General features: G+C 33.8%; 3 protein-coding genes and 2 long non-coding RNA genes across 8 annotated transcripts in view; 2 read left to right on the forward strand and 3 right to left on the reverse strand.

The window, feature by feature from the left end:
- The window catches only part of LOC146911334 (epoxide hydrolase 2-like), a 67646-nt gene extending 62094 nt beyond the window's left edge, over positions 1 to 5552 (forward strand). Inside the window, exons 1-4 of one of the 2 annotated variants that reach the window (XM_085724116.1) lie at positions 1820 to 1941; positions 2900 to 3464; positions 4265 to 4509; positions 5097 to 5552. In XM_085724116.1, the coding sequence (XP_085580242.1) occupies positions 2997 to 3464; positions 4265 to 4509; positions 5097 to 5343 (960 nt within the window). In that variant the 5' untranslated portion in view covers positions 1820 to 1941; positions 2900 to 2996 and the 3' untranslated portion in view covers positions 5344 to 5552. Of the gene's footprint in view, positions 1 to 1819; positions 1942 to 2899; positions 3465 to 4264; positions 4510 to 5096 lie in introns of those variants that run through there. The other variant, XM_085724117.1, reaches the window with a different exon arrangement.
- On the reverse strand, positions 5368 to 7040 carry LOC146911343 (uncharacterized). Its single transcript, XR_015017935.1, has 2 exons — positions 6517 to 7040; positions 5368 to 5846 (listed from the first exon to the last, which is right to left on the reverse strand). It is a non-coding gene; the product is annotated as an uncharacterized LOC146911343 (long non-coding RNA).
- A 132-nt stretch (positions 7041 to 7172) lies between these two features.
- Positions 7173 to 11870, forward strand: LOC146911344 (epoxide hydrolase 1-like). 2 transcript variants are annotated; one of them, XM_085724112.1, is made up of 4 exons: positions 7173 to 7711; positions 10504 to 10748; positions 11270 to 11598; positions 11694 to 11870. In XM_085724112.1, exons 1-3 carry the CDS (start codon positions 7244 to 7246, stop codon positions 11514 to 11516), a joined length of 960 nt encoding a protein of 319 aa, XP_085580238.1. In that variant the 5' UTR covers positions 7173 to 7243; the 3' UTR covers positions 11517 to 11598; positions 11694 to 11870. The 2 variants fall into 2 exon arrangements, with proteins under 2 accessions (XP_085580238.1, XP_085580239.1); XM_085724113.1 differs by lacking the exon at positions 11694 to 11870 and adding an exon at positions 11672 to 11686 and having other exon boundaries at positions 7189 to 7711; positions 11270 to 11602.
- A 4304-nt stretch (positions 11871 to 16174) lies between these two features.
- On the reverse strand, positions 16175 to 21730 carry LOC146911345 (coatomer subunit beta-1-like). The gene is made up of 4 exons (XM_085724109.1): positions 19406 to 21730; positions 18644 to 19156; positions 16960 to 17045; positions 16175 to 16740 (listed from the first exon to the last, which is right to left on the reverse strand). Exons 1-4 carry the CDS (start codon positions 21422 to 21424, stop codon positions 16533 to 16535), a joined length of 2826 nt encoding a protein of 941 aa, XP_085580235.1. The 5' UTR covers positions 21425 to 21730; the 3' UTR covers positions 16175 to 16532.
- Positions 21731 to 23990: 2260 nt separating this feature from the next.
- On the reverse strand, positions 23991 to 27015 carry LOC146911346 (uncharacterized). Of its 2 annotated transcripts, XR_015017933.1 has the most exons (6): positions 26728 to 27015; positions 26555 to 26615; positions 26239 to 26284; positions 26005 to 26059; positions 25325 to 25394; positions 23991 to 24704 (listed from the first exon to the last, which is right to left on the reverse strand). It is a non-coding gene; the product is annotated as an uncharacterized LOC146911346 (long non-coding RNA). The 2 variants fall into 2 exon arrangements; XR_015017932.1 differs by lacking the exon at positions 26555 to 26615 and having other exon boundaries at positions 26728 to 27009.
- Positions 27016 to 27069: the final 54 nt, after the last annotated feature.

The following is a 27069-nucleotide window of genomic DNA, read 5'->3' on the forward strand; positions in this document are numbered from 1 at the left end:
GGGCTAAAAAAGTCTTTTGAGCAATAACTACACCATATAATTGTAACATTTTCTTATGAATAGGACCAATTTTTTTTTAAGAAAAATTCTTATAATAAAGACGAGAGGGAGAAATTGTGAAATAACTCTATAGCTTCACTTCTCTCTAAAATAACTTCACTATGCAACAAATAAAACAAATTTTGACTCGTCCATGATAGAAGACCTACAGATAAATAAAATGAAGTTTCATTGTTGACGGTGATAATAAGTTTACGAGTCTTCTTCGTTTCACATTTACTTAAAAATGCATCCAACCTGAAACATATATATATTTTGATCTACTCCCTCCGTCCCATTATAAGTGAGTTTTTTGTTCATTTCACGCATATTAAGAAAAATGTATAAATGAAATATAGAGGAAAATAATTTTGTATGTTTTGTCAAGTATTAGTGCATTCCTCATGATCATAAATGCAAAGTAGAATATATTGAATTGAAAGTGATGAAAGTAGTGTATTAACTAGAGTTATAATTGGAAAAATGTAATTAATATTGTATTGAAAAATGAAATGGATCAATTTCTTTTAAAAAATATTTTTTGACAAATGACTCAGTTATTATGGAACATAGGGAGTATCAATCGTCTACAACATCTTTTCTCTTCCAAGTTCCAACAAGTTACTCATATAAATCGTATTATTCATAAGTGTATGAGAACATATAATATATCTAAATAAAGTATAATTGTGTCCTCATGAGTTTAGCTCAGCTGGTTGGGACAATGCATAAAATATGCAAGGTCCGGAGTTCAAACCCCGGCCACTACCAAAAAAAAATTATAATTGTAAACACATTTAAATGTAAACACATTTAAACAAAAATATATGGTTAAATGGCATACAAATGTTAGATTAAACAAAAATATATGGTTAAATGGCATACAAATGTTAGATTAAACAAAAATATATGGTTAAATGGCATACAAATGTTAGATTAAACAAAAATATATGGTTAAATGGCATACAAATGTTAGAGTGAGAGAAAAAAAAAAGGACAAACAGACGCACCGCAGCAATATTTACATAATAAATAACGATAGTTTTTTTTACCAAGACTTTTTTTTTTTACTAAAAGGCTACACCCTTCGGTCATAAATATAAGCAAAAATTTACTTTTTAGATTCATTCAATAAATGATGTATGTGGTCTATTTTATAGTTCACATACATCATTTATTGAATGAACCTAAAAAATGAATTTATATATGGTTAAATGGCATACAAATGTTAGAGTGAGAGAAAAAAAAAGGACAAACAGACACACCTCGCAATAGCAGCAATATTTACATAATAAATAACGATAGTTTTTTTTACCAAGACTTTTTTTTTACTAAAAGGCTACACCCTCCGGTCATAAATATAAGCAAAAATTTACTTTTTAGATTCATTCAATAAATGATGTATGTGGTCTATTTTATAGTTCACATACATCATTTATTGAATGGACCTAAAAAGTGAATTTTTGCTTATATTTGTGATCGGAGGGTGTATATTGGTAGTTAATTACAATGGATTTAATGACTTTACTAAGATTTTTTTTTTTACTAAAAGGATTATATTGGTAGTTAATTAAATGGATTTAAAGACTTCTTTTTTCTTTTTTTAATAAAAGGAGTAAATTTTGTAAAAAAAATAAAATAAAGGAAATGTTAACAAGTACCCTTATGACATTGTTTAGTAACTTTAAATAGTTAATTAAATGGATATTGGTAGTTAATTAAATGGATTTAATGGCAATTGAATTGATGCAAACTGCAAAGTGTCTGGTCTTGTTTGGCATTTTTCGGCTATAGGCGAATAGAGATAGTCCTCAAGTTTTCATCCACGTGTACGCCTTAACTCCTCTGTCATACCTTTTCAAACAGTCACCAAAGTTAAACAAACACCTCTTCGTTAGAATCGCCCAAACTAGGGGTGGACATCGGTCGGGTTCGGGCGGGTTCGGGCCCGAACCTTCGACCCATCCCAACCCTTCGGTTTGTGTATAGCAATCCATTTATGCCCATTTTTCTTCTTCGGTTTGTACGGGTTCGGGTCTTTCGGGTCACGGGTTTATCGGCCGGGTATGCGCGGTTTTGAAGATTCAGAAGAAAAAAAAAAATTGAAAAAACAGTATAGTATCCTCAGATCTGTGTATTCATCAATACATCAACCAAGATGAAGAAGAACAAGAAAACTGAGATTTGAGAAGAATAAGATTAAGAAGAAGCTAAAGAAGTGGAAAGAGGAGGAAGATAGTCTATAGAAAAACAAGAGAGTGATAGAGCATGTTGTTAGCTTAGAGAAGATAATCTAGAGAAGCAATGAGATGATGAAGCTGAAGCATGCCTGCGTTTGCGTTTGAAGAAGCAGGGAGAGAGATTCAAGTTTGCAGGTAGCTTTCAATGAAAATTAAAGGAAAATAAATACTAGTAAATACTAGTGGTAAACATAAATAAATGATATAAAGAAGTACATTAGTCAAAAAAGGTTATCATTATAACTGTTTCAAAACAATTAATTGTAGTAGATAATTAAAATAAATGCAATACAACTGTGAGAGAAAGCCAACAGTTTTCAAGAGAGAGCAGTGGTTTTGCAGTCTATGTGTGGTTTTGCAGGTTGTGTCTCTCAAAAGAGGAAATATTACAGCCTGTGTGAGGGTTTCAAACGTGAATAAATTAAAATATTATAGTGTAACTCGGGCGGGTTCGGGTACCCGCGGGTGAATATCCTTTACCCGCCTCTGCCCATGTCTACCCTTCTGAACCCGCATTTATGACCCGTTTGACCCGCAGACCCGCTTGAACCCACTCAGATCGGGTTTTTTTTTCGGTTTTTTTCGGGTTGGGCCGGGTCGCGGGTCCTTGTCCAGCCCTAGCCCAAACCATTCCCTCTCTCCGCTTAAATTTAAATACTCGCATACACTTCACAAACTCATACACAACACAACACAATTCAAACACCAAAAACAGAGATGGAAGGAATAGAACACAGAACAGTGGAAGTGAATGGCATCAAAATGCATATTGCTGAGAAAGGAAAAGAAGGTCCAGTTGTTTTGTTCCTTCACGGCTTTCCTGAACTCTGGTACTCTTGGCGCCACCAGATTGCTGCTCTTGGCTCCCTCGGTTACTGTGCTGTTGCTCCAGATCTCCGTGGTTACGGCGACACCGATGCTCCAGCTTCCATTAGTAGTTACACAATCTTCCATTTGGTGGGTGACATCGTTGCTCTCATCGACTCACTTGGTGTTGATCAAGTCTTCCTTGTAGCTCATGATTGGGGTGCCATCATTGGTTGGTATCTTTGTTTGTTTCGCCCTGAAAGAATCAAAGCCTATGTTTGTCTCAGTGTTCCGTATTTACCCAGAAATCCAAAAGTGAAACCTGTTGATGGAATGCGAGCTGTGTATGGTGATGATTATTATATCTGCAGATTCCAGGTTCGTATTTTTCATTTTTAATTAACAAACTTCGACTATTTTTAAATGTTGATTAATTCTACTTGAACTATGGCTTTTAAATCTGTCTATGTAACTAAACACAAGTTTTAGTTTTTTGCTTGTGGTATAATGGAGGAATTGCTGTTGTCTTTTAAGTTTAGTTTTTTTTTTTGGTTACATCTTTTAAGTTTAGTTAAAAAAAAAAAAAAAAAAAAAAACTATTCACCCACTTTATCTTTTGGTTTTTGCCGTAATTTGAGCTTATTGATTATAAAGTGGTATTTAAGCTTTGAAGTGTATTCTGTCCAAAGAAAAACTTAAAATGTCTTTTGACATTTATTCAGAGAATAAATCTACGAGTTCAATTAGTATACATTATTATTGTAAAAAAAAAAAAATATATACTTGCATTCAATCACATCTAACCATATAGATATTTGTTGAACCATTTTAAGAATTGATATATAACAAAGTTATGTGTATCTCTTGATTATACACCGTACATAAAATTAAATCCTAAATTCATTTGGTATGAGTTTAATCTAAACTTTAGGTTTTGAACTTGATAAATAAATGGAGACTGGTGTGTTGCCTTGTCAAATTTGTAATCCAATACCAAAATTTAGTTAGTGTATAACAGTTCATCCAATTGAAACCCAACAACCGAAGAAAATGGTACTAGCTGAAAATAAATAGACGCACATTAAATAAGACTCTGAGAAGTTGGTTATCAGATACATGAATTCTGAATATGAAATGTTATTTGTGCATAATCCATCCAATTCCAATCCATGTGACAGGAACCCGGGAAAATGGAAGCTGAAATTGCTAAAGGTAGTCCAGAACTGTTGATCAAGGCCATGCTTACAAGTCGTAATCCTGGGCCACCAATCCTGTCCAAAGAAGGCATATTATCTCATCCCAGCGTTTCAAGTACAATGCCCCTCCCTTCTTGGCTCTCACAAGAAGATGTCACTTGCTATGCTTCCAAATTTGAAAAGACAGGATTTAGTGGTGGTCTTAACTACTACAGAAACTTCAACTTGTAAGTCATTATTGTTTATTTTTTTTGTCCTTTTTCCAAATTAACTAGACGTCTCTTGTCCATCATTCTCTTGTAATTTATACAAAACCAATCCAAGGTTCCAACCCTCTCGGTCATGGAGAATATGAGATTCTCGTATTGACTAACTGTGGTGAGTGGACATCTGTAACTAACTTGGGTTGTTTGACCCTTAAGTTGGCGTTGCATAATTCTATTTGGTCTTGTATGAATAGTTTGATTATATATGCAATTTAGAGTTCCTCTTAATCCTTGATTTTAAAAATAATTAATGGCTAAGATTAATTTATAATAATTGCTGAGATAAGGTTTTTTCTGTACTCTTTCTTCTTACCTTCGTGAGCCTACACATCACTCATGATATAATATACTCCTACCACCATCGATACCTACAAGCCGTCAGACATGCTTTCAAATTGAAAGTTTCAATTGCAAACAGTTCTTCTTACCTTCAAAATCATCTGACAATCTTAAATTTGATGGAAGGACTAACATCTATAATTAAGTTCTATATTTAAATATTGTATTTTTTAACAGCATATGCCAATGCTTTTGTTTTATGTTAACAGAAATTGGGAGCTCACGGCAGCATGGACAGGAGCACAAATTAAAGTACCAGTGAAGTTCATCATAGGTGATCTGGATTTAGTTTACACTTCTTTTGGCACCAAACAATACATCGAGAGCGGTGGTTTCAAGAAAGATGTGCCAAATTTGGAGGAAGTGGTTATACAGAAAGGTGTGGCTCACTTCAACAACCAAGAAGCTGCCGAGGAAATCAGTAATCACATTTATGATTTTATCAAGAAGTTCTGATCTTATTCTCGATTCTCAAGCAACTCTTTGCTAGAGTTTTGTTAAATCGTCTTCTAATAAATAATTTAGCAACAATCTATGCTTTTCTATTGCGGAAACTTGAAGTAATTTTTGATGTCTGTTGCTTTAAGCATTATCTGTACCCTTGATTGTGCTATTATAGAAACATTGTCCTTTGGATGTCTAATGAAATTGAAATTTCTTTATTATGTTTTATGCTTCAATTTCTTATTTCTACTCAATGGTCAAAATTTTATAAAAATACCATCACGCAGTTTAGATTCACCTTTAAAATCTTAAAATTATGTTTTGAAGAAAATTCATGGAAAGAAAATAGTTTACTACTCAAATTATTACCATGTGTTTAGGCCATGTAGGGCTGAGAGTGGCGTCCCTTTCCTTTGGATTCCATGACTTTAATATATGTTGACTATTACCTTACTCTTGCAAGTCTCCAAAGGAGAAAAATTGTTTGACTTGTTTTTGCTGGGATCAAACTCTCCCTATGCTCAACAATTCAAATGAGAATCAGTCAAAACAATTGAGACAACAAAAAACGGGTTTAGAATTGAAAGGGTCGGTGTATTGCTGTTCAACAATTGAAACAAGAATCTGTTAAAAAATGACTTGGTAGAAAAAGATAACGAAGCCAAATCCTGGCAATATTATCCTGGCATGTTTTATGAATGGATTTGGAGCCCAAAGGATTGTCTGCTGCGGTTGTTTTGACTGGTCTGTGACAGTTTGGTTGTAGGCTGCTGCTGGGCCGCTCTGTCAGCACCTGTTTTTTCTGCTTCTGGGGGTTTTATCTCTGCTTCTGGGTGTTTTTTGGTGGGCTGCAGCGTGGCATCAGCAGCCATCAGTGTGTTTTTGCCGCAGCTGGTTTGGCGTGGCTTCTGGTTTTTGGGAGTTCGATGGAGTCCTAGCAGGACTGTGGTTAGTGTGAGCTATGGTTGTGTATTTAGGACGAATTGTGCCGGATTACAGTCTCATGGCTTGTAACTGTCATTGGCTTGTTTTGTTTTGGGCGGTTGTTAGTTTTGTATAGGGTCTGGTTGTTCCGTGTGTTGCGGCACCTTTCTTTGTGCTCTGTTCCGTCCTTTCCTCACGTCTTGTGGGGTTGGCGTTTTAATAAATTTGCCGATTCAAAAAAAAACTCGTTAAAGTTCTCACCTCCCAAAATCCTCATTCCTTTCACTTGCTTCTTTTTTTTTTTTCTTCTTTTCAAATCTCTCTTTATCCATTCCTTCCGAGCTTGCAAACAATGGATAAGAATTTATCCCAACCATCCAAAATCTCCATCTGATAGATTTGTTTATTTTTCTATAATAATGAAGAAAACAAAATCCCCTAAAAGCTTTCTTAAAAAAAAAAAAAAAAAACCCTAAAAGCTCGTTATTTCTTCCGGTTCATCCTTTCCTTTTGTCAAAGTCATCCCTTCTAAACTCTCAAACAAACGCTTAAAATTTCGAATGGAGTCATGGTTTTAAAACCATTTATATAATTACTCTTAATTCAATACAATAATCTCGAGTCTCATGTGAGTGGTGGTGTAGAAATCATTGTTGTCCAAGTAACACATGGGAAGTAAATCAACTTTCATTTAAAAATGAAGAATTTGTCATATTAATATTCCTTTTTTTATTGGTCAATTTATTATCCCAATCTCAAGAAATGAAATATTATTTAATAATAAAACACTAAGTAATTAATTAATGGTTCTCTAAAAAAGTAATTAATTAATGACCACGATGTTGCTAAAGTAAAGTAATATGGATTTTAAATTAATTAATGGTCCTCTTCTCTAAAGAAATGGTGTAGAAGTCTCCGCTTATATTTAAAGATCGCCTTCACTTCACTTCACAAACTCAAACACATACACATCACAAACAAAAAAGAGATGGAAGGAGTAGAGCACAGAACAGTGGAAGTAAATGGCATCAAAATGCATATTGCTGAGAAAGGAAAAGAAGGACCTGTTGTCCTGTTCCTTCACGGCTTTCCTGAACTCTGGTACTCTTGGCGCCACCAGATTGCGGCTCTCGGCTCCCTCGGTTACCGTGCTGTTGCTCCAGATCTCCGTGGATACGGCGACACCGATGCTCCCACTTCAGTTAGTAGCTACACAATCTTCCATTTGGTAGGTGATATCGTTGCTCTCATCGACTCACTCGGCGTTGACCAAGTCTTCCTCGTTGCTCATGACTGGGGTGCCATGATTGGTTGGTATCTTTGTTTGTTTCGCCCTGAAAGAATCAAAGCTTATGTTTGTCTCAGTGTGCCGTATTTACCCAGAAACCCAAAAGTGAAACCTGTTGATGGCATGCGAGCTTTGTTTGGAGATGATTACTATATCTGCAGATTCCAGGTTCGTTTTCTTATATTCTTATTCTTATATGCTACGAATCAGTTACAGAATTCAACTACCACTATTTCTGCACAAATTTCTGCTTGCATTATTACTTCCCTTTGAATCTGTCTAAGTTACTAATTAAACACATGATTTTGATTTGTACGTGGTAGACTTGGAATTACTGATGTGTTTCAACTTTTAATTTGTTCCTTTTAACTGCTCTTTTGACTTTAACCCTCTTCCTCTTCCTCTTTTTGGTTTTTTTTTTTTTTTTTTACAGTTTAGACACTAATTAGGGAACGGAAGTAATTTTTATTTTTATTTTCTACATGTAAAAAAATTCACATTCAATCAAACAATATAATGGTTATAATTGGTTGAGAGTGTAAAAGAAAAAAAATTCACATTCAATCAAACAATATAATGGTTATAATTGGTTGAGAGTGTAAAAGAGAGAGTATATTGTTTGATTTTAATGGGGAGAATTTATAAAAAAAATTAATTCTTATAAAAATTTTATATTATATTTAAATAAATAAAAACATATTCTACTCCTTAAAAAAAGTATAAATTTTAAATAAATACATATTATATTTTTTTTAAAAGTATAAATTTTTAAATAATAAATGAATATTTTTCTCGTCTTAATCTCTTTACTTTGGGAGGAAGTTTGAATCTCTTATGCATACAAACAACGGGAGTGAGACAAGAGATATGATGGGAGTTGTCAGGAGAGAGATGATAATTAAGAGATATAAAAATGAATGATAATGAAGAGAGATAAAAATTATAGTAGTACAAAAATGAATGATAATTAAGAGAGATAAAAATGATAGTAGTACAAAAATGAATTTAGGTGGGAGATAATACAAAAAATCCCTGTTGAAATGGAGATAAAATTGGCTCTAGAGTCCTCTTTTGAATTTCTTTTATTGAGCAATAGATTGCAAAAGTTATGACATCTCAATTAGGTTAGCATCTCATAATTAGTTTTCTTTTTGCTCTTGCTCTAAAAAGTTTATTAATAAAGAAAATGAAAAAGTACAACTTGAGATCAGGTAAATACCTAAGACAAGTGTTAAAAACACTGTGCCTCATTAAAAAAAAAAAACTTCACCAAGGAAAACCCTGTGGATAAAACCCATGGAAAAAAAGTGTTAAGTTTACAATAGTAGAAACCAACATCAGCACAATCTATACAAGTGTAAACCTAATCTATTACGATGAAAAACATCCTTAATAGAATCTGACAATATCCCGTCAAGTGAGACTAGAGATAGAAATACCAATATTAGGAGTAGGATCACCACAACAATTTCCTTACGTGTAAATGTGAGTGACCTTGAAGTCATATTTCTAAGCAAATCCAAACAGTTTTCCCAACAATTATATAAACTTCAAGGAATGATCTTAGACTACATAAAAGTAAGCCAAAGATAACTCCAACCTTTCTCATGAGCTAGCTCAATAGCAAGAATAATGCTCATAATTTTAATATTCAAAGCGTACGAAATACCAATATTATAAGCAAAACAACCAAGAAAATTAGTTTCGTAATCTCTAAACATTCCATCACAAGAAGCTGGACCAAGACTACCATAAGCAGCCTCATCAGTGTTACATTTAATTCAGGGATAAGTCGGAGGGAGCCGCATCACCTCTTTGATCTTAGGAGCATTAGAGGATGAATTTTAACAGTGAACACGTTAGGGATCATAAAATCAATATTAGTGTAATTACCACTCAAAAAAACATTTGAAATAGTAGTATTGATTGAAAATTTGAAATCTCAAGAAATAAGATTGTCCTAGAACCTGCACATGTTTCAAACCATTAAAAATTTTGATCTATCTCCTCCTTTTAACCAATTGAACCATTTTTTGTTCTGCACACTTAGGAATTAGGATTTACTCGGAATTAGGACTATTGTTGAATTTTATTAATCCAGAAAGCAACAACCCAACTACTTGTAATTATTGCTTCTTCCAAAATCCTATTTCTCTAGTTTCAAAACGTGGTTTGTGTTTGTTTTCCAAAAATGGCGTTGCGACAATATGCCTCTTAATTTGCCTGTTGCGTGGGATTTTGATTTTTGGGTGTGGTCAATTTAAGTACAATAATAATAGTATATCTCGTTTTCCTTACGGCTCTTTCCCCATTTATTTGAAATAGATGATAGGCCGGATAAAAACTTGATTCAGAGAATATCCAATTTGGTATGGGTTTAATCAAAATGTTAGATTTTTAACTTGGTTAAATAAATAGAGATTGTTGTGTTGCCTTGTAAAATTTGCAAATGCTTATGAATAATCACGATGGAATACAGAATTTTAGTTAGTGCAAAGCAACGTGTAACTGACGAAAATGGTACTAATTGAAAATAGACGCACATTGAACAAGACTTTGAGAAAGTTGTTGATTGGTATATGATGTTTTAATTCTATTATATGATATAGTATATTAATCCTACATAACTAAACCATGTGTGTCCTTTAAAAAATTTGTGGAATTTAGATTATTAATAAAAAAAAATTGGTTTTAACCCTCAGGTTTGTAGGGGAAATGAGTCTTAGTAATCCAGAGTTCGGTCTCGAAGGTAAGTAAAGCCTGGTCAAGAATTGTTTCCGCCAGAAATCGAACTCGGTTTCTCCCAAACGATTTGTCCTAGAGGAGCTCATTAACCATTGAGCTCAATCACTTGGTTTGGAATTTAGATAATTTTAATCAATAAAAAAATGTGTGTTAAAATGTGCATTAAAGAGTGTGTTGTTCAAATTACTCTAATCGAATATCAATCCATGTGCCAGGAACCAGGAAAAATGGAAGCTGAATTTGCGAAAGGTGGCCCAGAACTGCTGATCAAGAACATGCTTACAAGTAGGAATTCTGGGCCACCAATCCTACCAAAAGAAGGCGTGATACCTAATCCACATGCTTCAAGTACAAAGGCCCTCCCATCTTGGCTCTCACAAGAAGATATCACTTACTATGCTTCTAAATTTGAAAAGACAGGATTCAGTGGTGCCCTTAACTACTATAGAAATCTCAACTTGTAAGTACTGTCATTTTTCCAAATTAACTAGGTGCCTCTTGTGCATCATTCACGTACCACTTATACAGGTCCGGTCGAAGGTTCAAACCTGGGTCAAGCAGGCTATGAAGCCCTCTTCTTGACTAACTAAATTGGACGAACATCTGTCATATTATATATTTATAACAAAATTAAAAAAAAAAAAAAAAAACTGAACTATTTTTGTTACTCAAAATGTTGAGACCTAAAACCCTAACTTAAATTGTTTTGCCCTTGGGCTGGCCTTGCACTTGTATTTCTATTTGGTCTTATATGAAAATGAATAATTTAGTTGCAGTTTTAGTCCTTCAGATGTTACAATCCTTGAATTTTGATATCACATTTCAAATATGTAATACTTGATTGTAGCAATTTAAAAGCTTAGTTTTCAAAATTGTACAATCTTAATAGAACTAACATAGTAACATGTATAATTTAAGTTCTATATCCCAATGCTGTATTTGTTAATAGAATATGCTAATGTAAGTTTATCATATATACAGAAATTGGGAGCTCACTGCAGCATGGACTGGAGCAAAAATTAAGGTGCCAGTGAAGTTCATCACAGGTGATTTAGATGCAGTTTACACTTCATTTGGTACAAAGCAATACATCGAGAGTGGAGGTTTTGAGAAAGATGTGCCAAATTTGGAGGAAGTTGTTATACAGGAAGGTGTGGCTCACTTCAACAACCAAGAAGCTGCTGAGGATATCAGCAATCACATTTACGATTTTATCAAGAAATTCTGATCGTATCAACTCAATTGCAAGCCACTAATCACTAGGAGTTAAGTTAAATCGTTTTCTTAATAAATAATTTAGCTGCAATCTATGTTATAATAAGAAAACGATTTAACTTAACTCCTAGTGATTAGTGGCTTGCAATTGAGTTGATACGATCAGAATTTCTCTTGCGGCAACGAACATTGTTATTCTCTTGCGGCAATTTGAGTTACAGTTGCATGCTCGTTGCTTTTAAGTATTAGTACTTTGTACTCGTGATTCTTCTATTACGGAAATTTTACTGATTGCATGTTTTCATTTTGCATCATAGACTGTAATCCTTGTTCTAATGAACATGAAATTCCTTTGTTATGGCTTTTACTTTTTCTTGCTCGATCAATTACATATCTCTACTCATGGTCAAAATCCTATAAAACGTCACCGTGCATTTTAGATTCTCCTTTAAAATCCTAAAACTATGCTTTGAAGATAACTCGCTGAAATAAAATAGTTTCCTCAAATTACGATACGTGTGTGCCCTGTCTGGTTGAGGTTTGTGGCTCGTGTCTCTTTCCTATTGGTTCAAAAAAAAAATTGAAACCAAAATAAATTATGTATTTTGCAGTCACCAAATTGTATCTCATTAGTTGGATAAAGATTAGATGACTAATATTTTGAATTGAATGGTAAAACAAAGTCATAATACAAGATGTACGATCATCATCCAATAATTAAGATTTCTTACATGCATGTGTCAGGAAATTAAGATATGATAATTACAAAAGAGTATTTGACTTGGTGTGTATTTTAGGCTCTTTTTGCCTTGCATCTTTCATGTATAAGGGTGGAACGGTTTGATTTGATTTAGTTTTCAAACAAATAAGTGTCCAACCCGATCAAATTTACACTAGTTCGATTTTCAACATTTTTTAAAAGTGAAACTAAACCAATGTAAACTGATGATATAAGGTTTGGTTCGATCCAATTGATTGGTTTGCGTGAAAATACAGTTAAAACAAGTAGTTGTTTCAAGTCTCTATTAGGCTTCATCAAGTTATTTGCAAGTAAAGAATTTTTACTGAAGGGGTTGATATCAACTTTGTGAGTGCCTAAAAAACTATCCAAGATTATGATCGACTGCTTTCGATCAAAGTCTCAGAAACCAAAGCAATTGGAAAGTGCCAAAGGTAGAGAATGTCAAATTAATTATTAAATATTATATAGAGGTAAATTAGAATTTGAAAAGATCAATTATTAGACTGTTGAATTAAAACAAATATTTTTTTTTTGCAGAAGCTAAAATGAAGTTTATTCAAAACGCAAAAAATCCTAGCAAGCACAAGGAATGTTTGATTAGGAGACTTAAGTAGGCACATACAAAGGAAAAGTGTACCGTATATATGTGGAACACACAAACAAACACCCATGCATCAAATACAAACTTCTACAAACAAACGAAAAACACCCTCCACTGAGGGCCCCGAAACCAATAAAAACTAAACACCAGGACCAAAAAGTCATCTCCAAAAACCATAGTCTAAACGCTTGAGCGATAGCAGAAACAAGTCTTGTGCCAAACCGTCGCAAAACCCATCCAAAAAAACCATCAATCCTACCAAAATCCCGTGTAACCACACTTTGCTTCTCTCCTGCAGTTGAGCGCAGTTAAGCACATGTAAAATCACCACCTAAGTATTTGAAAACCCCCATTAACAACAAACTCAGAGAAGAAAACCCACAAAAAACATAACCACCACCACTAACCACCACAAGCACCACCACAAAAACTAGCAACACCACCACCACACAAAACTACCATTAACCACCACAAAAACCACAATTAATCCACACCAAAAATCAGCATCAGCCACCACAAGCAACCACGAAGACCAACACCAGACACTAGGAGCACCACCACAAAAGACCCAGTATCAACACCACCATGGAAACCACCACGAAGCACTACAAATGAAAAAAAAAATCCAAAAAAACAAAACCAACTCACAAGCTTCTCGTCATCAACACCAAAATATTACCACCACGCAACAAAGACACCATTATTCCAACTCCCAACCCAACAACAAAAACCTTATGTAACCAACACCAATAACCACCCACATCATCGTTAACTCAAAAAACCAACAGCCGACACCTTATGTTACTAACACCAACCACCACTCGCATCACAGTTAACTCAAGATAAGCCAGACGAGAGCAGGCGACGACGTGACGAAAAAGAAGGCGGCTGCCGAAAGAAAGGATGTTAACGGTTACTTCGATGTGGTGGAACGGTGGTGCGGAGTGATGACCTCATCGCACCACCACTTACAGTAGCTACATCCACTGGCGGAGCTACATAGAGCTCAGGGGGTTCAAGTGAACCCCCTCAATTCTTAATTTTACATTCAAATTATCATGTTTTTCTCATCTTGAATCCCCTCAAATATAAACATTGCACCAACTGCATCACAATTGCACTAACTCTGACTCTTTTCCTGGCTGTGTTGTTTAAGGGGTAGCACTTTGGTGACATTAATGGCACCGTGCCATTAAATCTGGGCCATTAATGGCACCAAGATAGATGTGTTGTGTGACCCAGATTTAATGGCACGGTGCCATTAATGACACCAAAGTGCTACCGGCCCGTTGTTTAAGTATGGTGAAATGAGACAAAGCTTGTAACTGACAATTGCAGCAGCTAGCACGTGTCCTTTGATAGCAAGTATTATAATATCATGTGGCACATTATTAATTAGTTTAGTGAATGTCTAGTATTGTAATGTAACAAAAAAGAAAAGAACGGCTAGTATTGTAATATTAATTAGTCAAATGAGAACTAGTATTATACAGTAAAATATGAATTAATTAAATAGTGTAGCATTTTCCTAATTTCTTATATTAATTAATTCATAACTAATTCCTTAAACTAAATCATAGGTTTTACAATTTAAATTCAAAATCAAAACATTCCACATAAATTTACTTGTGTGGGAGTCGGACTAGGTTGTGATGTGAAATAGAAGAAAAGCTTTGCCACCGAGTCAAATAAAGGATAAATGGATGAACGATTCTCTCTTAATTTATATTTAGAGAGACGTAGTTGACAATATTGATAATTAGTCGGTTATTCAACGATATTATAAAATTGTGTAGAGGATAATAGTAGACTATATATGTAATTTTTTGAGTACCACATAAATTGAATACAATGTAATTTTTTAATATATAGCTTGTTCAAAAAAAAATTATTTATATTATTATAATTTTTAATTAAAATTCAAAAGTTGAACCCCCTGACTCAGGTTCCTGGCTACGCCACTGGCTACATCGCTGCAAAAACGTTTGGATTGAAGGGGCTGGTGGCGGCTCTTGTGAGAAAGGGGAAAAAGTTGCGCTGCTGAAACCCTCACTCTCAAATTAGAACAAATATTAAGGGGTCTTGTTAGGATTAGAGACAAGGTGAAAATTTTGGAGATTTGTGAAGTGAAAAATAGCAAGTTTAAGACAAAGTTTGCACAATATTTGGTTCCACAATGCAAGAATGTCTTTATAAATTGGGTTAATTAAGTTTTTAGTCCCCATAAATATTCACAGTTTTGTTTTTAGTCCCTACAAAATAAAATCACACTTTTTAGTCCATGTGACATTTTCCTTAAGCATTTTAGGGATTAAAAATGCTGATGGAAATTTTTTATAGGGACTAAAAATGCTGATGGAAAAATTTTATGGAGACTAAAAATGCTGATGAAAAATTTTATAGGGACTAAAAAGTGTGATTTTATTTTGTAGGAACTAAAAACAAAATTGTGAATATTTATATGAACTAAAAACTTAATTAACCCTTGTAAATTTGACAATGCCTGCGACTTCTTACAAAGTAGTCTTCGCCATTAAGAAAAAAGCTGATGATGAATGAGTATGAGCTAAGTCAAAATAAGCTTAGTAAACTTAATAAACATGCCGGGTTCATCGGTTTACTGGATTATACAATGGAAAACGAAGAACATAATCAATCCATATTGATTTCCATTTGAAAAACTGAGTAAAAAAAGATCAAATAATTTTCGATTTGGTTTGATTTTTCACGTTCATCTGCTTTGCCCTAACCGTTTACAGTCTTAAACTCACGGATTGGATAATAACGATTAACTAATGGATTGCACTAGTTATAGACCTGTGCGGAGGCACGGCATGATAAAAAACCTCCAAATAAATTTGAATGGCTCAAAATTTTAAACAGTCCAAGGCCAAAGTTGCCGAGATCATCAAACTGATATCAAGGAATATTTTAATCGGGGAATTAGTCACTTTAGTCTCTGAATGGGAAAGGAGTAGTCACTTTAGTCCCTGAATGCAGAGAAATTGCAAAACAGTCCTTAATGTAAACTCAGTTGGTCAATTCCAGGGACTAAAGTGACTAACAGAATCTACATTCAGGGACTAAGTTGATTAACGAAGTCTGCATTTAGGGACTAAATTGACTAAAAGAGTCTACAACTATTTTGCAATTTATTTGCATTCAGGGATTAAAGTGACGACTCCTTTCCATAGACTAAAGTGACTAATCTCCCATTTTAATCTTAGTTCTCACATGGTCTATAAATCGTAATCGTACTCGTGTAAGAACTATAAATTTACGGCCATTACAATATATATGGTTCTGAGGCTTGAATATATTCCTATGGTTCATAAAATAATAACAATTATATTCCTAAAAACATTATAATGAGCTAGTTTTTTTTTGTTGACAAATTATAATATGCTAGTTATCTTGATGATTGTAAAATCAATCAAATAAATACACCTATTTGTCAGTTCTATAAGAACAGAGAGAAAACAAGCTTTGCACTTTTGGTAATAATCAGAAAATACAACGTTGTGCTTTAAACAAAACCGCAGCAAGTATCAACAACTCCAAAATTCAAAGCAAAAGCCACAAGAATTAGAGGAAATAACAACACCAAGCTTGAAGTTATAGGCTTATTAGCTGCCACCCGAAGACATACAAGTAGAGAAGCATGAGAGAAAATGAGGCAATTGCTTCTATTGAGTGGTTCCGTTCTGTTTCATAGTTATTTTATCCCCAAGACTCAGAGCAATTCCCTCAGTTTTACTTCTTACTGTGATGTATCCACTCAATTTACCATCTGCTTGCTTTTCAATGCTCACATTCGCCAAAGCATCTTCACCAAAAACACTCTTAGCATAAAGGTTTGCAGATAGGAAACCACACTCGCCGTCCAATGCAGAACTGACAAATAGACAACGAAATCCAAATGGATCAAATTGTATAACATTAAAATGTAGAAATACTAATGACTCCCACAATTAGTAATATTTCATTTTTAGGCCTGCTTTTAAATTGAAAAACATTTTTCCTTCAAAAAGACAGAATCCTGGCATTAGATACTCAAGCACAGACACGCACACAATACCATTCATAAAGTGTATGCAAGTTAAAGGAACTTACGGTGGAGTCAGGCACTTCATATTTGTAGACTTAATTATGTGGCCCAGAATCTCCCTCTCATCTTGTAATACTGTATTTACAGCAACCTATAACATAAAACAAGGTTAATGCGGAAACACGTGTTCTGAGTGTATATCCCTATCACATTCATGCTTCTTGATGATGGCCAATTTCAGCATCATACCAGTACTACAACTATATATGTTAAACTAATAGAATGACATTTATGATATGAGTTTGTCCCAAGTCTAATCAGGCAACCGAGTATAATCCAAGGTTCTAAGCAGGAAACTCCAAAAATTACAGTGAGTAATGAGTATAGCTCTAATCTGTGAATCAGTCATTTTTGGATGAATTGCATGTCTCTGATTCCGAGAAGGCCATGAATGGTATTTCCCAGTTGCATCATGACGGACCGAATTGGGTCATTGCAACGGTAAGAGAAACCTACCTATAGGCATAGGCGTGATTTGCCTCCTTCATTCAGTTATTACTTATTACCATCCTTTTTTATAATCTTTTCCTGTTTTTTGTTTTATTTAGGACACAAGTCTTTCTAATAAATTTGTTTATTTCAGATATAAGATTTCTATATAAATTTAACTTAAGGTGTAGTTATTCAACCCAAATTTGTCTGAAAAAATAATTTTATGATGTTGCAGATACAGATATCTGTTTCAAATTGTTTTATTCTAGGTTGAAATTTTGTGACTTTAAGAATGAAAAACTGATATATTTTGCATGTACAAATAAATATTCATTTTATAAAAAACATGTCATATTGTAATATGCTAATGTACCTTGCCAAATAAGCATCAGTGTATACAAAAAAAAAAAAAAATCATATCAGCATACCACATTGTGGGATATGATACTAATACCTGTAGGCTGTAGGCTGTAGCTATTCAACATAGGCAATAAACCAGACAGCAGCATCATAAGTTATAACAGATAGAATATAAATAAAAAAAACTAATACAAGATTCAGTATTCGATTCCTAACTCGGTGAAATGGAAACACCGCCGAGATCAATCTCTCCATTCACACCCAAAGAGAGATATGTGGAGAACTAGAAGCAGACCCATATAAATTACCTTATTTATTGTATTGTTTCATAGGATAATTTATATATGTAGGCAACACAGCAAAAATATCAATTTACTCAAAAATATCAATGACATGATAGAAAATAAACCTAGAAAGTCTTACCTATACAGAAATCATTAGGCTACTCCTAGGGGATTAAATCAATCTGCATGTTTCTCTCACGTAGTATCATGTTACAATTTTACCAAGGTTGAAACACATACAGAAGTTGGTATCAATCATCAATGCAATCAAGACAAAATTAACAATAACCTTGAAAATATAATAATTTAAAAATAGGATTATATCAACCATCAATCTACCATCATCAGAGCAATGATGTCGGGAATATATCAAACAATATAATGTTGAGAGCACATACTTAAAATTTAATGGTAACACAAGGGGAAACAGCCCAATAATAGAGATTGCCATGAACAGTGAGTCTAAAGTACCTAAAAGTTGTTTTTCACACAATTTCTTTAAATGAAAAGAGGGGACTGGGGATTTATATGAGCATTAAAAAGTAGAACAATAATTGTATTCAAACTTTGGTTTTAAAAAGCACCAAATGAGAGAAAGGGGAGTTAGATATACCTTGTTTTCACACACAAACTCATCCCACATAGTTCTGAAGGCTATATCAGCACAGGATGCAGGGGTGATGTAGTTCATGATATCAATATGGATGTCATTTAGAACAATAACTGTTCTCTCAAGAACATTTGAAGATGTCTCATAGACTATGTTACCGAATATAACTCCAGGTTCAGTTGAAGAAACCTTGATGTTGGCTTTAATCTGTTTGCATGATTCTGGAGCCAGAGTATAATTTTGTGGACGGTCAACAAGTTTGAGATCACCCATAGTTGCTAATTCCAAGCATAAGTTCTGGAGAGTTTCCTTGGTACGGTTGATGACAGTAACATCAAGGACAATATCGTAATGATGAACTGTTACATATGCTTCAGCATAAACAGGATCACTGAATCCAGTGAGCTGAATAATATGATCGAGTTTATTTGCATCATCTACATCCTTAATAAACTCTCCAGTAGCACGTTTTAGATCATCCTGAACCTCATTTTCCAGCTCATGTTGACTCATACCCTGAAGAATTATAAGCATACACAAATTGAACATCTGAAGAAATACCAAATGAGCAACTGAATCATCAATCATTAACAGATACTACCACCAGCTGACAGAACACCCAACTTAATAAGACGGCTTCAAAAAATTCATAGCATATCACGACTTGACAATATAGGTATAAATGAAACGGGAAAAAAAGTTCAATCATTAGCAATGATGAAAATATGGAAGAGGAAAACTTCAAAGAATATAAAAACATCATACCTTTCTGCTCTTCAAATGGTAGAAATCAATAAGCTCGTCAGGTTGTACATTAGAAATTTGAGCCTTTGCTTTAATCTCCTCTTTCTCACGGCGTTGTTTATCTGCAAGCATTTTCACAAAACTCTGCCTGCAAGATTGCAGCCATATCTTCCTTATCTCATCACCAGTATTGCACAACAATCTAATGCAAAGGACGATCCTGTCATGAGAATCATTATCAATTGGATGTGGAAGAACTGAAGACTGACCAAGCTGCAACATTGAGACCATGATCAACAAGGCCTGTATAGTTGCCTTGTTAACTTCAACTTTTGAGGTCTGAACCTCTTCCAACCTTAAGATAAGCTTTGTCAATGTACATGCAACAACTGCCCCAAGGAAGAAATCACCTGAAAGAATCGGTGATCTCAAGTTCTCGATAGAAGAAACTGAGCCCTGTACAAAAGCAGCACTCTGGGTAGCATAGGTCCCATCCGCAAGAATTGCTGGCCTCCTAGAAGACACAGTGGTCGAGTTCACCTGCCGCACAGCTTTCTCTCCATCCTCAGAAACAACATAAAAGGGGAGGTCACCAAGACACTGCTTTATAGTGGCAATTCCACTCTCAACCTCCGAAAGAGACAGGCAATACTCGCCAATTATCCACATAGCGCAATAACAAACCCTAGCAGCTCGGATTTGATAGAAAGTGTTTAAAAGCCTAGTGATTATAGAAACACGTAACTTCGGGTTCATCTCAATAATCTCCCGCACAAAAACAGCCACATCCATAGCAGAATCAACATTGTTATCTCCCAAGAAATCCATCAACAGATGCACAACATTGCCAGCCACCTCCGGAAACTTAACAGCACAAGTATGTATAGCCCACACCAACATCTGCTTATACTCCTCATTCTTCTCATGCTCCTCCCCACTTTGAGTTTTAACAACTTCCTTCTTAAGTGTCATAACAACCTGCTCAACATTCTTCGGAGTTATAAGCTCAAGAGCAATATCAATAGTCTTCCTCCTAATATCATGATTAGGAGTCAAAAGCGCCCTAAGCACATCCATAACCATATCAACCATAACCTCCCTATTATACCTCTTAAGCTCGTTAAGACGATCAAGCACAATAAGTTTCACATTGTTATCACTCTGAGAAATCAACAACTTACAATAAGCACTAGCAGCAGCTTCAATTGCAGTAGGTGCAGAACTAAGTGAAACAAGTGTGCCAGCACATTCATAAACAACAGCATTAGAACTTGCACTCAACAAATATTTAACAATATCGATATATTTTGCCTTTTCACCCTTATTGTTATTCATACAAACTTTCTTAATCAATTTCAAAACAGGCATTTGGAGCTGTTCACTCCAATCAAGAATCCTATCAATATTCCTAAAAAGATATTTGATTGCACGATCCTGAGCACAAGAAATCAGCATAAGAAAAGCATTACGTTTACACCACGAATCCTGCTCAGATTCAAGAAACTTCTCAACAATCTCCGGCGCGTTATCGAGTAACTCTTTCCCCTGAGAAAGGTTATAAACAGACATAACTGCCCAAACGGCGTTACTACGAACGAAAGCATGACGGTGTTCGAGATTTGACAGAATCGAAGGGATTAACGGTTCAAGGATTTCAGATTCATTGATACGGCAAAGAAAACGGAGAGTAACAACGCGAATGAATTCGTTAGGGCATTGAAGATTGCTAAGGAGATTTTGAATAATGAGGATGATTTCAGGGAGAAGTTTACCAGTTGAATCGGTTTTATCAATGTTTTCGAGGTAGAGAAGGAGGGATTTCTGAACGGTGTGATCATCGCAGGAGAGAACGTAACGGATTACGGTGATGAAAAGATGAGGAGCGGCATCGCCGTCGTTGAGGAGAAGCATGATTGCATTTTGCAGTGCTTCGATCTTTGATGTGACGTCGTTTGATTCGAGAGATTGTTTGATCTCGGAGAATAGTGCCGGTGTGTCGCCGTAGTCGAAGTGCGCCAGCAGACTACAAGATTTCTCCATTTTTTCAGGGTTTCAGATTCTGTGCATGGGTTGATGACGGTACTGAAGGAAGAGTGTTAGAGGTTAGTGACTTAATGCAGCTTTTATACCGCAGTGTGATAACGCAAAATTTGCCAATTACTTAGTAAGCAATTAATGTAAGAGAATCCGTTTTGATTCTTTAATTGAAGAATCGATGAGGAAAATAACAACGTGAACGTGGAATCAACCTTTGTGATACCAAAGCATCCAATCAAATTTGTTGGACTCACTCTAAAGGTTTGCATGCAGAAAAGAATACACAGTCTATGTCTACACATGGAAAATAAAAAGGATAACTACAAAAAAGCTAATGTAAAAAAAGTTTTTTTTTTTTCTTTCTATATTACTCTATATAGAAAAAATTAGATTAATTTAGGCAATAACCAATGAAAATGAATCACAAAAATGAAATTGCAAATGTCAATGAAGATTAATTTAATTAATAAGAAGCTGACTCATTTGTAGGGTCGTGGATTCAACTTCTATTGTCGGTGTGAGGACGTCTTCAATAGATGATCTATAAGTGCCTCGGCGTTTTTTGATTCTTGACTTCGGCTCTAAGTAAACCATTGAAGTCTGACTCGTTAAACTTTTTGAAATAAAAAGTTTGCAAAATGGATTAAAAATTAGTTTGTGGGCATCATTTGCATATTTATCCACTAGTATTTGCCCCGTGCAACGCACGGGTAAAAAGCGGTTAATGTAGTAAATTGAATTATGGGTTCTTAAGAAAATAACAAAGTAAATAAGCTAAATTGTTGTTCATATAAATTAAATTATATAGTTACTCTATAACAACTAATAAATAAAACAATTGTCATAGCCATCTCAACTTTTTAGCCTGTGTCCTACAATTTTGTATTTTAATCATGAAATGACCACAAAAAATCTCAACAATTAAATAGTTTATTAGCAAAGATAACAATCAAAAGACGCCCTTGACCAAAAAAAAAATCAAAAGACGCCCTTGTGGACAATGAACATGGTAAGATGAGAGAGAAAATGATTGAAATAAAAACATAATAACTAATTAAAGACATAAACTAAATACCTATGTCCCCCATGGTAAGATGAGAGAGAAAATGTTTAAAATAAACAACATAAACTAAATACATATATCCCCATGTTTAAAGAATATGAAAATTTAGACTTAAATCAAATACTTATAGTCCCCCATGTTTAGGGAATATAAAAATTTTAACTACCATCAAATACGTATAGCCCCCCACGTATAAAAAATATTGATTTGTTTGAGGTTAGCATTGAAATATATATATATATATATATATATATATATATATATATATATATATATATATATGATTTATGTCATATGCGGAGAGAGAATAAGAAGAGAGTGAGAGATTGAAAGTGTGGATATTGGAATTTTAGTTTTAATTGTGGGTGAAGTTTGTCATGTAATTTAATTGAATTATGAACAAAAGACATATTTACAACTACTATCTTGTTGGATTAATGGACTAACAAAATAGGGAGTGTTTGTATCTTATTGAGAGAGTGGAAAACTGAAAATACACTATCCAGAGGAAGATTTTGTAAGTCTCCCGTGTAGTATTTTACATCCTATTTTATTTTTTTATACAGGGCCATGAATTTATCCAGAGGAAGGTTTTGCATATTTTCTTCAATATTTAGTTAACTCAATCATATAACTGAAGAAGCGACTTATAGATTTACAGGAATATGAAACACAATCAATTATACAGTTCTAAGGAAGATGATTCCTTAAGCTTCCTGTATTCTTTGGGGATATATTTTATAAACTATCCAAACAAATGGGTAAACAAAAAATTGAGTCTTAAGATTTTGTCTATGTTTATAAAGATAAATTATAATAAAATGATTTTGTTTAAGTTTACAAAGATAAATTAAAACAAATGAAGTAAATGTTTACTCAAATTGAGGCCACTCTAATTTTGTTTCCATAATAGTTGTTTCTCTATTATTACCAGCTGATTAGAAGATATTATGAAAAAATATTAAGTAAATTGTGCATAGAAAATAATAGTGATACTAATTTTTCTAAGAAGAAACCGTGTATATTTTTTTCCATGATCAATATAAAACCTAAAACCACAATTCAAAAATATACTTAGTACCTTTCAAAAAAGGGTTATCATCTTTCCAAAAAAAAAAAAAAGACTTAGCAAAAATCATTGTCAATAATAGCTTAAACATCTACCTCACAAATAAAAAATAAGTAACCATGTGTTTATTTCCCACAAATCATAATCTTTACAATGATTGTATTCTATGATTTGATAAGGATGCTTGTCAAATATGATGTAGTTGTTGTCCATGTACAATTTTGTCTTTAGAACCAAAGAGAGGTAATAAAAAAAAAATACTCATACTCATTTAACAAAAGAGATTTCTTTTTTAGCTTATGTCGTGCTTTATGTCATCAATGTAGAGTCATGACATTATAGAAAGGAAAAAAAAAAAAAAAAGAGTGGAGTTGATCATTAATTTAAACATTGTGTAGGCTTAATAACATTAGAAAAACCAGTTGGTCAAGGAGATGTAATACCTTAAAATAGAGTAGCCATGCATTTTGTTACCAAAGAAATTCGATACCCATAACCATTCAACAATAATAGTGATACTAATCACCCTAAGGAGGAACCTTATATTAGTAGGCTGATAATGGTCAATATAAAAAGTGTAAATTTTGACTATAAGTAGTAGTTACTTCAAGAAAACTAACATCAATAATAACTTATGGCTACCATAATTAATGTGTAAATCTAGAGAGTCTTCTATGGTTTCCATCATACTTCAAATGCACGTCTTTTGGCATGTTCTTCAACCTCTTCATGATACTCATAAGCCAATCCACCATGGCTAGTTAAATCCAAACCTTCCATCACTTCATCGAGGGAAGACCTAAGCAAATTCAATTTATGAAGAAGAAAAAACACTGTTCCCATAGTAACACTCACCCAAGCAACAATAGCCAAAATCTGAAAAACATGTGCAGCCAATAATCTTCCACCACCTCCCAACAACAATCCATAAGGTCTATCAGGAGAACCAGCATAAACTTCATTAACATATTGCTTCTTAGCAAACAAAGCAGTGAAAATAATCCCCCAAGTACCACAACCACCATGAAGTTGAGCAGCTTCAAGAGGATCATCATAGTGAAATTTCTCAGCTAACAAATTGCATCCAATTAAAACCCAAGCAGCAACAAATCCACAAATAATTGCAGCTCATGGATCCACAACAGAACACCCTGCCACATGATATGCAGGGTGTAATTTTGTAAAAGAAGAATATTTCTCATATTTAATCAAAGCAAAAAAATAGGAGAAACACTCTAACACATAAATTCACTTCAAATAGGAAAATATCATTCATAAAATGACTACAATTTGTGGTGAAGTCATATTTAATTGTTAATACCTATTGATAACAATTGGTCTCTCAAATTAATATACTAAAAACAATTAAGCTCAAAGTAAATACATATTGAGAAGCATGCATTTGTTTCATGACTTTGATCATGTTTGTGCACTAAAAAATTCACTGAAAAGGGTCAAAAGATAAAAATTGAAGCATGGATTATGAAATAAGTTAAGGGAAACTTTAGTCATGACAGCCAACTTTAGATAACAATTGATTAATAAGTTAAAGAAAACTGATAAGTGTCTCATCTACAATCTAATTTACATTAGTTTCTAGAAAATTGTAAACTCCTAACAAATCAATCACAAATACTGTGTTCAGGACAACTGCGCAGACTTGCAGTTCTGGATTTGGTGAACAAAAAGGGTCAAAATAACCAAGAAACCAACAAAGAACAAAAAAAAATAACGGATTTGATACACAGTGATCCGCGCATAATCAAATTACCTACGAAACTGTTCGGACTGAGTCCCATTTTCGCTCGTCAACCTTCAATATCCAAAAGATAGAGCTCCACCTTGAATTGAAAGTGATATAAATTTGTTAGAGGCTATGCCACTATTCTGGGTTTTAATAGAGAAAAAAAGAAATGAAATATCAAAGGAATTAAAGTGATAGATTGGTTTTCACCGGTAATAAAAATTAAACTAACTATTTTAATCTTTTGAGAACCTTGTAATTAAATCATTTGCAGGACCTCGTACATCAAATTCTATCATTTGAAACAAAAACAGGGAGGAGTAGAAAAAATTTCACATAAGAACTCCAATGCTACAATGAAGCTAATTTCCTAGTTAGTTAAAATCATAACTTAAAATTAAAGTTTCCACCTCAAGGTCCTACTCCTAGCTAGCTAAGATAATATGTCTCACTTTTTGTTTCAATTCATGTCGTAAAATATTTCTTACCTAAAAGATTTCATGCAAGTGATGAGAAAATAGAGCAATAAAAAGTACATATTCAGCAAAAGGCTAATCTAAAAAAATAACCAAATGACATATTTAACAAAAGACTAATGTAAAAAATCACCAAATTACACATTCAATAGAACAATCTCAAATGTTTAGAACAATCTCAAATGTTAGTATTAAAAGATTGTGCTTTTTAGTTAAATCACCAAATAATACCTCAAAGTAGTGATTATACCCATGGATATCCAGAGCACCCTCTTACTTCTCTTTCCTGAATCGTCGAAACACATTTACAAAAAATTTAAAAAAAAACAATTATGCACGAACAGTATAATAAATCTGCAACAACATACACATAAAAGAGATTGCATAAACCAAGAATCACTAAAAATTAAGAACCAAAGGAGTGCATAAAAATTAGCATAACAAATCTAGAACCACAAAACTTACTTGCTAACAACTCCATGGCAGACAAAGCAATCCTTTCTTCTCATTCCTGCAACAAATCATATATAAATCCATATGTGGAAAACATGAGTATCTTCAGGAACACAAATCAATCCATCAAAAACGAAATATAACAATTCGAACACATTAAATATAACAATAACAATTGGTCTCTCAAATTAATGTACTAAAACCAATTAAGCTCAAAGTAAATACATATTGAGAAGCATGCATTTGTTTCATGACAAAATCACAATAATCTAAAATGATAAAATCACAAATAAAAAACCAAAGGAAAATTGAGGAGTGTATGCAGTACCTTATAATCCAATTACATGAAGCCATAGTTCAAACTATTGATCGGAGTCGTCGTTTCCGAGCTATAACAACAACAACAACCCAGAGGAAGAGAGGTAGAGAAAGTAAGAGAACAATTCCATAGTTTGTACATGAACATGAATTCAAAAACAAAAATGGATTTATAATTCTTACCTCCACCTCCTTTGTGCGCTTTTTTCGTAAAATCGACTTTGTTCCAATTCCGATCGATTTCTAATTCAGAATCGGTTTTGGCTTGTGATTGATATATGATAAGAAGAAGAAGGGAAGAGAGATGGATGATGATTTGTGGTGAGTTTTTTTGGAGAGAGAAAATAAGGGGAGAGAGAGATATGTGATTCTGAATAAATGGATAAAGAAGAGAATAGAGAGTAAGGAGGGAAATTTGAGAGATTCAAAATTCAAATTGAAAGAAGGATAGAATTGTTGGTAAATTCTATCCATGTGGGCATCATTTGCATATTTATCCATGTGCTAATGCTTATTAATCCTTTA

The sequence above is a fragment of the Medicago sativa genome, chromosome 7, assembly GCF_051527215.1.
Source record: "Medicago sativa cultivar Bolivia chromosome 7, Bolivia_mono, whole genome shotgun sequence".
Lineage (NCBI taxonomy): Eukaryota > Viridiplantae > Streptophyta > Magnoliopsida > Fabales > Fabaceae > Medicago > Medicago sativa.

Bases quoted from the DNA above. Each gene is read 5' to 3' on its own strand.
- LOC146911344 (XM_085724112.1), top strand. From the start codon at position 7,244: ATGGAAGGAGTAGAGCACAGAACAGTGGAAGTAAATGGCATCAAAATG. The intron at 7,712-10,503 runs GTTCGTTTTCTT...TCCATGTGCCAG, and splicing joins ACTATATCTGCAGATTCCAG to GAACCAGGAAAAATGGAAGC. The intron at 10,749-11,269 runs GTAAGTACTGTC...TCATATATACAG, and splicing joins TACTATAGAAATCTCAACTT to AAATTGGGAGCTCACTGCAG.
- LOC146911345 (XM_085724109.1), bottom strand. From the start codon at position 21,424: ATGGAGAAATCTTGTAGTCTGCTGGCGCACTTCGACTACGGCGACACA. The intron at 17,046-18,643 runs GTATATCTAACT...TTTATGTTATAG, and splicing joins AGTTTGTGTGTGAAAACAAG to GTTGCTGTAAATACAGTATT. The intron at 16,741-16,959 runs GTAAGTTCCTTT...TCTATTTGTCAG, and splicing joins ATGAAGTGCCTGACTCCACC to TTCTGCATTGGACGGCGAGT.